This window comes from Anomaloglossus baeobatrachus, chromosome 2 (assembly GCF_048569485.1).
Source record: "Anomaloglossus baeobatrachus isolate aAnoBae1 chromosome 2, aAnoBae1.hap1, whole genome shotgun sequence".
NCBI lineage: Eukaryota > Metazoa > Chordata > Amphibia > Anura > Aromobatidae > Anomaloglossus > Anomaloglossus baeobatrachus.
Genome location: NC_134354.1, coordinates 662,173,427 through 662,190,726, shown reverse-complemented (window position 1 = coordinate 662,190,726; position 17,300 = coordinate 662,173,427). Strand labels below are relative to the sequence as shown.

At 46.2% G+C, this 17,300-nt stretch overlaps 1 protein-coding gene across 1 annotated transcript in view; it reads right to left on the bottom strand.

The window, feature by feature from the left end:
• LOC142289948 (zinc finger E-box-binding homeobox protein zag-1-like) overlaps window positions 1-17,300 on the bottom strand; it is a 140,199-nt gene that overhangs the window by 2,983 nt on the left and 119,916 nt on the right. The window contains exons 9-10 of the mRNA XM_075333887.1: window positions 9,915-11,083; window positions 1,007-1,151 (exon numbers count right to left, since the gene is read on the bottom strand). Of these exons, the coding sequence (XP_075190002.1) occupies window positions 1,007-1,151; window positions 9,915-11,083 (1,314 nt within the window). The remainder of the gene's footprint in view (window positions 1-1,006; window positions 1,152-9,914; window positions 11,084-17,300) is intronic.

Here is a 17,300-nt window from a genome sequence, read left to right as displayed (position 1 = left end):
AAGGAGCATGACAAGGAAATGGATAGCATGTAACTTAAATATGAGTGTCTGAGCAAAGCGTCTGAATACTTATGACTATGTGATATTTCAGTTTTTCTTGTTTAATAAATTTGCAAAAATTTCTACATTTCTGTTTTTTTCTGTCAAGATGGGGTGCAGAGTGTACTTTATTGAGAAAAAAATGAACTTTTTTGAATTTACCAAATGGCTGCAATGAAACAAAGAGTGAAAAATTTAAAGGGGTCTGAATACTTTCTGTACCCACTGTAACATTGGTGAATGAAGTTGTGGGGCTATTAGAGCCATATTTAATATTTTGTGTGACTTCCATGAGCTTGAAGGACTGCATCCATGCGGTTCAACAATGATTCATGACAGTCAGTGGTGAGCTGATGACCCCTGTGTCTGTCATGACAATCCTCCTGTGAACACCGGCTACGAGCCAGCGTTCATGGGAGATCATGTTTTCAGCTGTACAGAGCAGTGCTGACAACAACAATTTCAGCAATGTATGTTGTTCACAAATTTGTCTAAATCTGGGTTAATAACCTATCTTTCATTGTGGCCAACCTAAGGCACACCTGTGCAATATTCATGCTGTCTAATCAGCATCTTGATATGCCACACCTGTGAGGTGGATGAATTATCTCCGCATTGGAGTAGTGCTCACTAACACAGATTTAGATTGATTTGTACACAATATTTGAGAGTAAAAAGTCCTTTTGTGTTAATAGAAAAGTCTTAGATCTTTGAGCTCAGCTCATGAAAAATGGGAACAAAAGCAAAAGTTTTGTGTTTATATTTTATTTCAGTATATTTTTCCTCCAATTGTTTTCAGATTTTTTTTCGTGCAAATATGGCACCATTCTACAACAGACTTTTCAACATGTTAAATTTTTACTAAAATCAGGCATAAACTGAATGATATATATAGATCGCTGTTGCTTTTTATTAACTTACTTAGCAGAAGTACATGCACAGATGTAACATGTTTAATTACTGTTACCTGTATGTTCATATTTGTGGCGTAGAAGAGAGCTACTTTTCTGGAAACTCTTATTACACTGATCACAGGCGTATAAGCCATTCTCGGCTTTGATGGTCTTCTTACGTGGCACACAGGCAACTTGTTTCTTTTCCTCTGAGACATTCTTCAAGAATCAAACATTGGAGACACAAGAATTACCAAACCCTTTCATAATGCACTGTGAATACATTGAATTGCTTCGAGCTGGGCAAAGTGTGACCTGTGGTCCACGTACGGCCCCTTGGCTGTTCCAGCCCTGCCCCCAAACCGAGATAACCCAAGTGCTAAAAAAAAGTGGTCCACAGGATGCAACATCCCACCATGACCATGCCATCGCCACCCGATGCTCAAAATTTTCTCCCAATATCCCCGCTATCCACATCCTCAGGAACAGGAGAGAGGTGTGTATGAATTGTTTTTTTTTTATGTGTATAGCATGTGTGCATGTATATAGGGGGCTATGTGGGGGCTCATAATGTTTTTAGGGGTCTATGAGGGGGTTTAGATTGTATATACAGAGGCTATTTGGGGGCTCATATTGTATATAAGGGACTATGTGAAGCCTCACACTGTATATAGGGGGTTATGTTGGGACTCACACTGTTTATTGGGAGCTATGTAAGGTCTCATAGTGTATATAGGGGCTATGTGGGTGCTCATACTGTATGTAAGTGGATTATGTGGGGGCAAATACTGGATCTCATACTGAATATAAGGGGTTATGTGGGGTCTCATGCTGTATATAGCAAGAACATGTTGGGATATATTTTATGTATGGGATATTTGAGCCCCCAGTGTATATCAGGGGCTATGTGGGGGCTCAAATTGTATATAGATGGATTATGTGGGGATAAATACTGTACATAGGGGGATTATGTGGCATCTCATACTGTATATAGGGGGTTATGTGGGGCTAATAATGTATATAGGGGACTGTGTGGAGGTTCATACTGTACATAGTGGACTGTTTGGGGGCTGAGACTGTATATAGAGGGCAATGTGTGGGCTCATCCTGTATATAGGGAGGCTATGTGAGGACTCACTGCATATTGGGGACTGTGTGGGGGTTCATAATGTGTATATAATTAATTTAAGTCTATTGGTTCAGCCCTCCACAACAGTCATGGTCTCTCCTGTGGCCCCACTGAAAAATTAATTGCCTACACCTGTCCTAAACTCTACTGATCTCTATGTACATCCTGTATTCCTTCAGGGTAGTATATGAGTATACATGAGAGCAGCGACAGTAAAAATAGTTAAGTATAGCATATTATAAGAACAAAGTAAGTACATTTAATGCTTTATTAAAGTTAACCTATTTATATAAAAGTTGTGATATAGTAAAAATCTTTCAATCCATTCATTGTGGAAGTGCCAAACCATTTGCCACACATTGATAGACAAGTGCACCTCAATAAATTAGAATATTATCAAAAAGCTAGGTAATTTATTTCAGTAATTCAATACATAAATATATATTATATAGAGTCATTACAAACAGAGTGAACTATTTCAAGTGTTAATGTTGATGATTATGGCTTACAGTCAATGAAAACCTAAAAGTCTTTATGTCAGAAAGATAGAATAATTACAACAAAACACCTGCCAAGGCTTCCTAAGCATTTAAAATGGTCCCTTAGTCTGGATCAGTAGGCTACACAATCATGGGAAAGACTGCTGACTTGACAGATGTCCAGAAGGAGGGTAAGCCATAAAAAGTCATTGCTAAAGAAGCTGGATGTTCACAGAGTGCTGTATCCAAGTATATTAATGGACAGTTGAGTGTAAGGAAAAAATGTGGTAGAAAAAGGTGCACAAGCAACCGGGATAACTGCAGCCTTGATAGGATTGTTAATAACAGGACATTCAAAAATTTGGGGGAGATTCACAAGGAGTGGACTGCTGCTGGAGACCGTGCTTCAAGAGCCACACACACAGACGTATCCAGGACATGGGCTACAACTATTGCATTTCTTGTATCAATCCACCCATGACCAATAGACAACGCCAGAAGCGTCTTACCTGGGCCAAGGAGAAAAAGAACTGGACTGTTGCCCAGGGGTCCAAGGTGTTGTTTTCAGATGAAAGTAAATTTTGCATTTCATTTGGAAATCAAGGTCCCAAAGTCTGGAGGAAGAGTGGAGAGGACACAATCCAAGCTGCTTGAGGTCTAGTGTGAAGTTTCCACAATCAGTGATGGTTTGGGTGCCATGTCATCTGCTGGTGTAGGTCCACTGTGTTTTATCAAGACCAAAGTCAGTGCAGCCTTATACCAGGATATTTTAGAGCACTTCATGCTTCCCTCCAACAAGCTTTTTTGAATTTCATTTTCCACAAGGACTTGGCACCTGTCCACACTGCCAAAAATACCAATACCTGGTTTAATAACCACAATATCACTGTGCTTGATTAGCCAGCAAACTCACCTGACCTAAGATCCATAGAGAATCTATGGGGTATTGTCAAGAGAAAGATGAGAGACCCCAGATCCAACAATGCAGATGAGCTGAAGGCTGCTATCAAAGCAACCTGGGCTTCCATAACACCTTATCAGTGCCACAGGCACGCCGCATTGATGCAGTAATTCATGTAAAAGGAGCCCCGACCAAGTACTAAGTGCATTTACTGTACATACTTTTCAGTAGGCTCCAACATTTCTGAGTTTAAAATCATTTTTTCAGTTGGTCTTATATAATACTAGAAGGTGGCCCGATTCTACGCATCGGGTATTCTAGAATTTACGTATTGTGTAGTTCATGTATGATTTTTGTTATATAGATGTTGTTGTGTGTAGTTACCAAGTGTTTGTGTAGGGCGCTGTACATGTTCTGGGTGTTGTCTGGGTGTGATGGGGGGTGAGAGCGGTGTTGTTTGTGTGTTGCGTTGTTTGTGGAGCGCTGTGTGTCTGTAGCGTTGTGTGTGTGTTGCGCGGTTTGTGTGTGTGTGGTGTTTTTTGGGGGGAGGTATGTTTTGTGCAATGTGTGTGTTGTGCGGTATGTGCGTATATTTGTGTGTGCAGCGTTGTCTGTGTGTGGGTGTCTGTGTAGGGCAGTTCTTTGTGGTTCCCAGTGTGTGTGTGTGGTGTGTTGTGCAGTGCGCGCGCGTGTGTGTGTTGGGGGGAGATGTGCACTTCCCATCGTGCTCCATCCCCCATGCAGCGCACTCCCCATCGTGCTCCATCCCCTATGGTGCGCACCCCCCATCGTGCTCCATCTCCCATCCTGCGCCCTCCCAAACGTGCTCCATCCGCCATGCAGCGCACTCCCCATCGTGCTCCATCCCCCATGCTGCGCACTCCCAAACGTGCTCCATCCACCATGCTGCGCACTCCCCATCGTGCTCCATCCCCCATGCTGCGCACTCCCAAACGTGCTCCATCCCCCATGCTGCGCACTCCCAAACGTGCTCCATCCGCCATGCTGCGCACTCCCCATCGTGCTCCATCTCCCATGCTGCGCACTCCCAAACGTGCTCCATCCGCCATGCTGCGCACTCCCAAACGTGCTCCATCCGCCATGCTGCGCACTCCCAAACGTGCTCCATCCGCCATACTCCGCACTCCCCATCGTGCTCCATCCCCCATGCAGCGCACTCCCCATCGTGCTCCATCCCCTATGCTGCGCACCCCCATCGTGCTCCATCTCCCATGCTGCGCACTCCCAAACGTGCTCCATCCGCCATGCTGCGCCAGCATCAGCCTCTCTACCCGCAGCATCAGCCTCTCTGCCCGCAGCATCAGCCTCTCTCCCCGCAGCATCAGCCTCTCTGTCCCCAGCATCAGCCTCTCTGTCCCCAGCATCAGCCTCTCTGTCCCCAGCATCAGCCTCTCTGTCCCAACCATCAGCCTCTCTGTCCCCAGCATCAGCCTCTCTGTCCCCAGCATCAGCCTCTCTGTCCCCAGCATCAGCCTCTCTGTCTCCAGCATCAGCCTCTCTGTCCCCAGCATCAGCCTCTCTCCCCGCAGCATCAGCCTCTCTGTCCCCAGCATCAGCCTCTCTGTCCCCAGCATCAGCCTCTCTGTCCCCAGCATCAGCCTCTCTGTCCCCAGCATCAGCCTCTCTGTCCCCAGCATCAGCCTCTGTCCCCAGCATCAGCCTCTCTGTCCCCAGCATCAGCCTCTCTGTCCCCAGCATCAGCCTCTCTCATCCCAGCATCAGCTTCTCTGTCCCCAGCATCAGCCTCTCCATCCCAGCCTTCCCCAGGATCAGCCTCTCTCATCCCAGCATCAGCTTCTCTGTCCCCAGCATCAGCCTCTCTGTCCCCAGCATCAGCCTCTCTGTCCCCAGCATCAGCCTCTCTGTCCCCAGCATCAGCCTCTCTGTCCCCAGCATCAGCCTCTCTGTCCCCAGCATCAGCCTCTCTCATCCCAGCATCAGCCTCTCTCATCCCAGCATCAGCCTCTCTGTCCCCAGCATCAGCCTCCCCATCCCAGCCTTCCCCAGGATCAGCCTCTCTCCTCCCAGCCTCCTCCAGCACGCCATGCTCCTCTGCCGACACTCACAGATCCGATCGCATACACTCACACACACCGACACACACCCGATCGCATACACTCACGTACACACACATTGACGATATTGCACATACGCACTCATACTCGCAACATCCAGAGATACCACATGCTTCTGGCCATGTGATCCTCCGGCAGGTCCTGGAAGGTCACAACAGCACAGTATCGAGGCCGAGAAGCAAGCGATATCGCCGGATGCTGTGAGTGTGTGGATGCGATGTGTGTGTGAGGTGTGTGTGAGGTGTTTGTGAGAGTGAGTGTGATCTGATGTGTGTGTATGTGTGTGTGTGTGTGCTTTTATGTGTGTGCGTGTGGATCTTCCGCCGCTGCAGGACCTTGATGTGCTGGTAACTATGCTAGCATGGTTACCAACGTATCCCGTCCCCCGCTCGCACGGGAGCCCACACCAGCATACGGCGGCAAGGCCAGCAATGCGAGGGTAAGTGTCGGCTGGGTTGGTGGCGTACGCTGATGTGGGCTCCCGTTGGGGGGGGGGAGTACAGTACTCACCTGGGAGTCATGGCTCCGTGACCGTGTCAGTTCGGGGAATGCGCGGGGGGGGGCGGGGCCAGAGCTAGCGTGCATTGCGTGAGGGGGGTGGGGCGTGGCGTGGCCCAGTTGCCAATGCCTGCAGGGTTCCGGGGCGAGAGGCCAATCTGTGGGGGGGGCGGAGCCTGGGCGAGCGGCTGGCCAATCCGTGTGGGGGCGCAGCCTGGGCCAGCGGCCAATCCGTGTGGGGGGGCGGGGCCATGGCGAGCCCAGCGGCCAATCAGCTTTGTGTCACCGTAAGGACACAATGTCACCGTAAGGACACAATTTTGGAGCATGACAGACAGACAGACACACAGACAGACAGAATAAGGCAATTATATATATAGATTATAATTTTCTGAAATAATTAGTTTTGGGTTTTCATTGGCTGTAAGCCATAATCATCAACATTAACAGAAATAAACACTTGAAATAGATCACTCTGTTTAGTGACTCTATATAATATGTGCTTCCCTTATTGTAATGAATTACTGAAATAAATCAACTTTTTGATGATATTCTAATTTGTGGATATGCACTTGTATGTCATATTTGTCTGGTAAATGAATAAATTTATCCCAGCTGTACTAAAAACCGTACTTGACTACAACTGTATGAAAAAAAATCTATAAAGATATATTTGAGCTGCAGTCAAATCTGAACAATCAAATGCTAATTAGTGCGGTGTCTCATATTAAACTCAGCCTTAGACAAAATTAAGAAAACAAAACTGTACCACATTATCAGATTTTGAACAAAGTAGTAGGTGGTCATCATACTAAAATAGGAGTACAAACAGTGTCGGACTGGCTACCGGAGGAACCTCCAGTAATACCAGTCCTGGCTGCTGTTTCCTGGATTGAACTCACCTGAGCTCCGGAGTGCAGCCTGGACTGAACTCGGGGTTTGCAGGACTGAAATGCAGGCGTCGACTGATTCTCTGGCGATTGCGGTTCAGTTCATGGCAGCTGTTGTCAGCCCGGGCTGAACTCCGAAACTCTCACCTGAGCTCCGGAGTTAGGGTTAGGGTTAGGGCCTGTCCACAGCTGTGACATGAACTGAACCGCAATCGCCGTGGAATCATTCGGCGCTCACGGTTCAGTCCTTTTATTTCTTTTCATTTACAGATACAGTGCCTTGGAAAAGTATTTGGCCCCTTTGAATTTTTCAACCTTTTCCCACATTTCAGGCGTCAAACATAAAGATAAAACAATTTAAATTTTATGGTGAAGAATCAACAACAAGTGGGACACAATTGTGAAGTTGAATGATATTTATTGCTTATTTTAAACTTTTATAAAAAATAATAAACTGAAAATTGGTGCGTGCAATATTATTTGTCCCCTTTAAGTTAATACTTTGTAGCGCCACCTTTTGCCACGATTACAGCTGCAAGTCACTTGGGGAATGTCTCTATCAGTTTTGCACATAGAGAGACTGAAATTCTTGCCATTTGTCCTTTGCAAATAGCTGGAGCTGATTGAGGTTGGATGGAGAGCGTTTGTGAACAGCAGTTTTCAGCTCTTTCCACAGATTCTCGATTGGATTCAGGTCTGGACTTTGACTTGGTCATTCTAACTACGTTTATTTGTGAACCATTTCATTGTAGATTTTGCTTTATGTTTTGGATCATTGTCTTGTTGAAAGACAAATCTCCATCCCAGTCTCAGGTCTTTTGCAGACTCCAACAGGTTTTCTTCAAGAATGGTCCATCCTCCATCTATCTTCCCATCAATTTTAACCATCTTCCCTTTCCCTGCTGAAGAAAAGCAGGCCCAAACCATGCTGCCATGATGCTGCCACCACCATGTTTGACAGTGGGCATTGTGTGTTCAGGGCGATGAGCTGTGTTGCTTTTATGTCAAACATATCGTTTGACATTGTGCCCTCGATTTTGGTTTCATCTGGCCAGAGCACCTTCTTCCACATGTTTGGTGTGTCTCCCAGGTGGCTTGTGGCAAACTTTAAACAACACTTTTTATGCATATTTTTGAGAAATGGCTTTCTTTTTGCCACTCTTCCATAAAGGCCAGATTTATGCAGTGTACAACTGATTGTTGTCCTATGGACAGACTCTCCCACCTCAGCTGTAGATCTCTTCAGTTCATCCAGAGTGATCATGGGCCTCTTGGCTGCATCTCTGATCAGTCTTCTCTTGGTTTGAGATGACATTTTTGAGGGACGGCCGGGTCTTGGTAGATTTGCAGTGGTATGATACTCCTTCCATTTCAATATGATCGCTTGCACAGTGCTTCTTGGGATGTTTAAAGTTGTGGAAATCTTTTTGTAACCAAATTTGGCTTTAAACTTCTCCACAACAGTATCATGGACCTGCCTGTTGTGTTCCTTGGTCTTCATGATGCTCTTTGTGCTTTAAACATAACACTGAGACTATCTCAGAGCAGGTGCATTTGTATGGAGACTTGATTACACACAGGTGGATTATATTTATCATCATCAGTCATTTAGGACAACATTGGATCATTCAGCGATCCTCAAACTTCTGGAGCGAGTTTGCTGCACTGAAAGTAAAGGGGCCAAATAATATTGCACGCCCCAATTTTCAGTTTATTCTTTTTTTACAAAAGTGTAAAGCAAGCAATACATTTCGTTCAACTTCACAATTATGTCCCACCTGTTGTTGATCCTTCACCATAACATTAAAATTTTTATCTTTATGTTTGAAGCCTGAAATGTGGGAAAAGGTTGAAAAATTGAAGGGGGCTGAATACTTTTGCAAGGCACTGTAGGTAATGGGGGGATCTCATAGACGCCTCCCATTACTAATCTAGGGATTAGTGGCAGCTGTGAGCTGCCATTAACCCCTTATTACCCCGATTGCCTCTGCTCCAGGGATGAGCCAGGTAAAGTTCCAGGGTTGTCGCATTTAATGGTTGTCACAATTTTAGGTGGCTGCGGGCTGCATTTTTAGAGTAGGAGGCTCCAATAATAATGGGCTTCCCCAGCCTGAGAACTTGAGAATAGCAGTCCCCAGCTGTTATCTTTATCATGGCATGGTATTAAAATTAGGGGTACAGCACGCCGTTTTAATTATTTATTTATTCATTTAAATAATAATAATAATAAAAAAGCCGCATGCGGTTCCTCATATTTTGATACACAGCCAAGATACGTGCACGGCTGGGGGATGCAGCCTGTAGCTGTACGCTTTATCTGTGCTGGGTATCATAATATAGGGGGACCCCACGCCAATTTTTTTTAGTTATTCATTTTTACACCACAATAAGGACCTGCAACCAGGGTCTGTGATTGCAAGCAGTCAGACACGCTGTCACATGGGGTGTGGGCACGATCTGACTGCAATCAATCACAGAATCCAGGACTGCCAGTGGGAGTGCATATGAATGAGCGATAATGAGTAGCCTTGGAAGTAGAATGAGCTGCCCCGGAAGCTGTTACAGCTGCACCTTAGATTTGGTAAGTATATTGCGCTTGCTTTATTTTTTCTGTAATTTTTTTTTTATTTCCTGAGTTGCCCTATCCGGATCATTACCCAGAGTTCCCAGAGAACTCTGGGCTCGGGCCTGGCACTCAGGTACTTTTGAAACCGTGCAGATCTAGACTTTTACAGTCTGGATCCGACCATCACTACTCTCTACGTATGGAAGTATTCACCATTGTAAACAAAGATTTTAGGAGACAATACTGAAAATACCTCTATACACATAGTTCCAGATTCAGCCTCTATTGCAGTGCACACTCTTTTCGGCGACTTAAGAATCCATAAAACCTCTTTGCACATCTGCACAGGCAGCTTGTCAATGCACACGAGCTACAAGCTACATGCATTGAGAATACTATTTAGAGGACTAGGGGTTGACTCACCATTGGTGTGGAGTCTTCACATCTGGTTAAGCTGTCTGGCTGGTTTCCATAAAAGCAGTTTATGAAGGGACAGAATGAAAGTCCACTGAAACTGTGGTTAATTTGAAGAAATGGATAACGGCTCTGAATGAAGTTGTGCAAGACATCTGGCAAAAGATATGGCAAATTGTGGGACCCGTGCTGTGACTCAGTGTAAGGTGAGAATAAGTCTGAGCTGGAACCTTTACTTCTAAATGTATAATTTGCAAGTTTCAATGGTTCCTCACTTAAATGTGACTTCGCATGTGGGATGGAACGTATTCTTGGAACAGATAGGTCCAGTGGCTCATTTTGGGATTCTTTTGGGGCACTGTTGGATGATTCATGAATAGTTTTAATGGAAATTGGCTTGATTTGCTCTGAGCTACAGTGTTGACCTGAATGGCGGGGCTGTGGAATTTCCAATTTGTAGATAGGAGACATCTGGTCACCTTCAATGATTTTTGTAGCCTGCAGTTCTTTTTCAGTTTGTATGTTCTTAGTACTGGGATTTTTTTGTGGTGTATTTGTATATTTCACTGAATTCTTTCCTATACTTTCAGTTGAGGGGTCTCTAGTGTAATGGGATAAAGACATTGCAGTTTGACCAGTTTCATAGTGCTGACTACTAAACACTGTTTCTGGATTGTACTTTCCACACTGAAGGATAGTTGCACTCTGGTGGGCCATTTCTTGTTTCCTTAAAGAGTCCCATTGCCTAAGATCATCTTCTGGCCACCTGTTGAATCTGATTTCTTGCATATTCCTCCAGCAACCATTACCAAAATGCCAAAGACCTTGAGCCTTTTTCAAATGTGCACTTAAAGCTGTATCGAATGAAATGTTCTCCGGTGATCCAGGGATGTCATTAAAATCATGGCTACACCATGCGACATGTGGGTCAGGTAAAGGTTCAGCAATTGGATGGTAAATTAGCCAGTTTTTACTATGGGAATGTTTCATTGTGACTTCATCACTATATTTTTGCCCAAAGGCAAGTCCTCCAGGGAGGGAACATGAATTCATTAATGGGGGCACCATAGAATTACTTTCATTGGAGGGAAAACATTTCCTGTTGTTTAAGTGAGAGCTGTAGGATCCAGAATGTGAAAACCTTCGTTTGCACTTGGAACATTCATAGGGTTTTTCACCTACAAAAACAGATAAAGCAAATTATATTCAAGACAAGTAATTTTAACTATGTGAATGTAGTAATAATAATAGTAATGTATTAACCTACTGTAAGTGATTGCTAGCGTGTGACTTCCCATGGCACAGATATACTGTACGAAGCTACACGTTAATTTCCTAGTCAAAGAATTAGTGGCATGATATAAAATGTATTGTGCAGACTGGGAGTATAGTGATGGACACTGGCCTATAGAGGGCACTCATGCTGACACTCTGGTTGGCACTAGTGGTTCACGTGAAGACATGTATAAGAAAATCTCACTTGGGTGCTGAAAAAAGACATGCAGCTGGATGTCTCAGTCAGGACCCTGTATACAGAAGAGTCAAGAACCATCGGGAGAACTGCCGGCCGGTCTGGGGGATGCGATCCTTGTGCGAGTTACATGCAAGTGTGACTCCAGCCTAAAGGCCGCTTTACACGCAACGACATCACTAACGAGATGTTGTTTGGGGGTCACAGAATTCGTGACGCACATCCGGCCTCGTTAGCGACGTCGTTGCGTGTGACACGTATGAGCGTCCGCTAACAATGCAAAATACCTAATCGTTGATCGTTTACACGTCGTTCCTTTCCCAAATATCGTTGCTGCTTTGGGATGCAGGTTGTTCGTCATTCCTGCAGCAGCACACATCGCTATGTGTGACACCGCAGGAACGAGGAACAACATCGTACCTGTGGCTGCCGGCAATGAGGAAGGAAGGAGGTGGGCAGGATGTTCCGGCTGCTCATCTCCGCCCCTCTGCTTCTATTGGGCGGCCACTTGGTGACGCTGCTGTGACGCCGAACGAACCTCACCCTTAAAGGAGAGATTGTTCGGCGGCCACAGCGACGTCGGTGAACAGGTAAGAGCATGTGACGCTGCCTTAGTGATATTGTTCGCTACGGCAGCGATCACCCCGTGACGCGCCACCGACGTGGACGGGTGCTATCGCTCGCGACATCGCTAGTGATGTCGCAGCGTGTAAAGCCCGCTTTAGTCTTAGCTTCCTGGTTGCTTTTACCGCTTATTCATCAGGACAAACCAATGAACATGGTTTATGGTATCAACATAGTTATCTAAGCTATTATAAGAAACAGATGACTGAAATTCACATCACAGTTCTGTCATTAGTGTCTTTGGTTTCTGCAATTCTCTTTCCTAAGACTTTAACATTATCACCCAGTGTTCTCAGATTGGTCACTGTTTTCAAGAATAAGTCCAGCACAAGTTAATCAAGAAGTAAGTGACTAAGGGGTACTTTACACGCTGCGACATCGCTAACAATTTATCGTTGGGGTCACGGTGTTTGTGACGCACATCCGGCGTTGTTAGCGACATCGCAGTGTGTGACACATACGAGCGATCTACAACGATCACAAAAGTGGTAAAAATCGTTGGTGTTGGAGAGATCGTCCAAACACCAAATATCGTTGTCTTTTCAGTAGCGATGTTGTTCCTCGTTCCTGCGGCATCACACATCGCTATGTATGACACCGCAGGAGCGGCGATAATCTCCTTACCTGCCGTCCACCGGTAATGAGGAAGGAAGGAGGTGGGCGGCATGTTCCAGCCGCTCATCTCAGCCCCTCCTCTGCTATTAGACGGCTGCCGTGTGACGTCGCTGTGACGCCGCACTAACCACCCCCTTGGAAAGCAGGCAGGTAAGTGCGTGTGACGGATGTAAGCGAGGTTGTGAGACACAGGCAGCGATTTGCCCATGACGCACAACCGACGGGGGCGGGTACGCTCGCTAGCGATATCGGTAATGATATCGCAGCGTGTAAAGTACCCCTAAGTGACAAACATCTAGGAAATAGTTATAATATAAGAAAAAAACAAACAAAAAACACAATTTAGAAATAGATTGTCAGGTAATTGGTACGGTAATACTGTCAATTGAGCCATACATAATGAGAAAATCCTAGCCATCTGGTTTTATCAAAGCAGCAAACTGTGATACTAGTTTTTCTTGCTATACGTGAAAAAAGGAACCAATTTTCATCAATGTTTTGGATCATATTTTCATCAGTTTATCTCATTAAAAAAACAAACAAACAAATAAAAAATTAATGGAGGTTTCTCAAGTTTCTCCTAGCAGAGTCAATAAAATCAGACATCAGTCGAATGCAAATAGGGTAACATCAGTGTTTTGTCCAAGTTTTTCAAAGACCCATAGATTTGCACTGGTCAGTTTTCAGGGTATGTGCGCACGTTGCGTTCTGTGCAGTGCGGAAAAGAATGCACCCTCTAAAACTGTAAATACTTCGTTTGTCAAAAAAAGAAATAAGCGATAAGAATGAACTCGGATGAACTTCATCTGACTTCATTGTCATACCGCGGCTCTATCTATGTGTCGCGTCCTGATTAGCGTTCACCCGTGAAGGACTCACCGGTGACTGCTAATCCCCTGAGTGACTGAAGTGAGCAGCGCGATCAGCTGGAGTCCTCCACCTGAGACCGCAACTCACCTGTGTTGTTATCATTGATCGCGCAGCTCACTTCAGTCACTCAGCCAGCTTGCTCTCACAGTAGGAGGATCCAGCAGTGGCCGCATGTAACCTGAGTGATGTCATCGCTGATCGCGCGGCTCACTTCAGTTGCTCCGTGGAGCTGACAGAGAGCGGTCTGGTCTGTGACCGCTCCTGTCAGCTTCATGTAGCAGAGCTGAGAGCGTCGTGGGATGTCGTGTGGATTTTGCCTGACTTGGATGGGTATTTAAGGGTTAATAAAGTGGTGAAAGAGGGTGTTTTTTTGTCTTTTATTCCAAATAAAGGATTTTTTCGGGTGTATGTGTTTATTTTCTTTAACTTACAGGTTAATCATGGAAGGTTTCTCGGGGAGACGCCTGCCATGATTAACCTAGGACTTAGTGGCAGCTATGGGCTGCTGCCATTAACTCCTTATTACCCTGATTACCACCGAACCAGGGCAATTCGGGATGAGCCGGGTAGAGTGTCGAGACTGTCGCATCTGATGGATGCGGCAATTCCGGGTGGCTGCTGGCTGAGGGGCTCCCCATAACGTGGAGTGCCCCATCCTGAGAATACCAGTCTTCAGCCGTGTGGCTTTACCCTGGCTGATATCAAAATTGGGGGGACCACACATCGTTTTTTTTTAATTATTTATTTCTTTATTTTACTACACGATATAGATCCGCCCACCGGCGGCTGTGATTGGTTGCAGAGAGACAGCTGTCACTCAGCATGGGGGCGTGTCTGACTGCAACCAATCATAGGCACTGGTGGGCAGGGAAAGCAGGGAATACAAGATGGAATAATGAGCGGCCGGCATTTTCAAAAGAGGAAAAGCCGCCGGAGCAGTGTGACAGCTGTGCAGCGCCACGCCGGTGATCGGTGAGTATGAGAGAGGGGGAGAAACCGACCGAAGGACAGAGAGAGAGAGACAGAGCGACCAACTGACAGAGAAAGAGACCGACCGAGAGACAGAGAGGGATTGACCGACATCGATAGACAGAGAGAGATTGACCAGCATCGACAGACAGAGAGAGATTGACCGACATTGACAGAGAGAGACTGAAAGACCTGCGTTTTGTTTGTCAAAAAAGCACCACAAATGCAGTCCAAGTGCATTTTGGTTGCGTTTTGACCCACATCATTGATTTCAATGGGGGGAGAACACAGCTACAACGCACAAAAGAAGTGACATGCTGCTTTTTTTTCCCCAGCGATTTTTGGCATCCAAAATGCTGCGTATAAAAACACAGCGTGCGCATTGAATTTTTGGACTTCTGATAGACTTTGCTCGGAAAGCAGAATGCATGCAAATTGGCACTGAAATGCTGCAGTTCAAAATGCAGCATTAACGCGGGAAAAAACGCAACGTGCACACATAGCCTAACTGTGACTAACAGTAACAAAAAAACACCAGCACTCACACTAGGATGAAATACAAAAAGATCTTTATTGATCTGACTGTAGAGCTGCAGGTAGAAGGCAGGGGCCGTGTATCCCTGTCAAAAGAAAGATACAAAAATTATACATTAAGGATCTACCACGCTTCTAAGAAAGCTAACAAGGTTGCTAGAAATAATGAGGTACTTGCCTGTAGGAAAATGTGTCTTATCCAATTTTATATCCCTGAAGAAGAAGGCTTGCAAGGCTTTGAAACTAGTTGGACTATTTTTTCCTGCAGAGGCTTCTGTGACGCCCCTGCGGTAACCAGGTGTCACAAAAACAAGGTAACAGCTCGGATCCTACATGACTGTGCCAGTCAGTACACACGCACACTAGCACACCAGGACATTTACACTCGCTGTACCTGTCTGGGAGACTCACTAAGCCAGATGACAGGGCTGGGCACTGTTAAATGACAGGCAGCCAACTGGGGAGGAAGAGAATGCCTTGAATGTTTTGAAATGTTGCAAAAGTAATGCTTTGAAAGAAATTAACCAGTAAACATGGACCTAAGTCACAGGACTGGAAGTGACACAAACTTTCAATGTAAAAAGTTACACTATTGTGTGCTAAACCTGGTTAAACCTGCAGCCTGCTTTACAGGACTGTTCCCAGGAAAATAGCAGGCACAGGAAGCGTCTGTGGTGAAGCAGGCCAGAACCCTGTCACCACAGGAACCGGTGATGCTCTCCCAGGACTTTATCACCTTGTTGCTCATCCAGGAACAAAAGGACACAAGGGATTTTGGGTGGAAAACCACTAAGCAGTGGTGCCAGAAACTCTGGGTGGCGGGTGGTAAGGAAGGTGAGACCAGGTTGAAACGTTCAAGGAAATATGCCTCCCACAAGGGTAGAATTGTTTGAAAATGTTTGAAAATGTTATGCATGTCAAAACTGCAGTATGACCTGTTTGAATTAAAGACCGCGGACGTGCTGGATTTAACCAAGGGGGAATGTGACGCCCCTGCGGTAACCAGGTCTCACAAAAACAAGGTAACAGCTCGGGTCCTACATGACTGTGCCAGTCAGTACACATGCACACCAGGACATTTACACTCGCTGTACCCGGCTGGGAGACTCACTTAGCCAGATGACAGATGCTGGGCACTGTTAGATGACAGGCAGCCTACTGTGGAGGAAGAGACCAGACCTGGGGGAGGAGAAAGTGACCTGGGGAGTGTGGCTAGTCAGTCGGAGAAAGGAAGTGAAAGAGGAAGGAGTTGTGAGTTGAGGAGAGGAGTAAAAAGGAAAGGTGTCAAGACAGACAACAGACTCTTGAGACACATTGAAAGTAGTAAATAATCCGCAAAGACCTGAGTAGAAAGATCAGCCACTCAGAGGAGGAAAGTAGCTGGAGAGCGAGTGATCAAGCTCCAAGGACAGAGGGATCATGTGGGGTGGACATCCAGGGCTCACAGTACTTTGCACGCACAGGGTGCAGATCCCAGAACAGATCAGGATTTCAAGCCATCTGTTAACTCTGCCAGGCGGGTGGGTTTCCAGGACTCATCTGCCACCACTAACGTCCGAGGCATCAGCAGCAAAGAGGGGACTGGGAGAAATTCCCTTAAATAGTCCAAGCTGACTGCGGCAGGACCCAAACACCAGAAGGACCTCCAAGTGCTCCACGCCAAGGAGTACCCACATACACCAGAGTGCAAAGGTGGAGAGTGGCACCAGGTTGGCTAGCACAGCAATCAGGGACACGGGCGCACCTGGGATCCAGTACGTCCCCAGGGCGTGAAGCCAGTAAGTAAAGACAATCAAACTGCACTCTCTATCTGGACTGCTTCATTGCACTGCGCCTCCATGTTAACCTTTCACCTACCCCTGAGGAAAAGCCCTGATTGCAGAGGGATCCACTATCCATGCTGCCCCATCCATCATCCCCAGCGGGAACCCGCAGCGGCGGCCCTACCATCCCTGGCCGCAAACCGCAAATGGCGTAGTCGGACTTTTTATTATTTTATTTTTCTTTTCTTTTCATTTAAAACTGGTTGACGGTGCCCCCGAATCCGGAACCCCTTCGAGCCACGGACCATCTGGATCTGAGCAGCTTGGCTGCCCCGGGGCGCAACACTTCGGTAAGCCTGAGCACTGTGACGTCACCCGCTCTCCTGCATCGCGTATTTTGTATTCAGGAAAGCCTTCGGCCTAGGCCCTGGTTACCAATCCGCGCCTCCGCTCTCCTTGCCACCTCGCTGATCTGTGTTCTAGACATTCTGCTGACACCAGCCAGCGCATTAACTACCCGCAGGCAATCACAACTTCACGCTGCAGCAA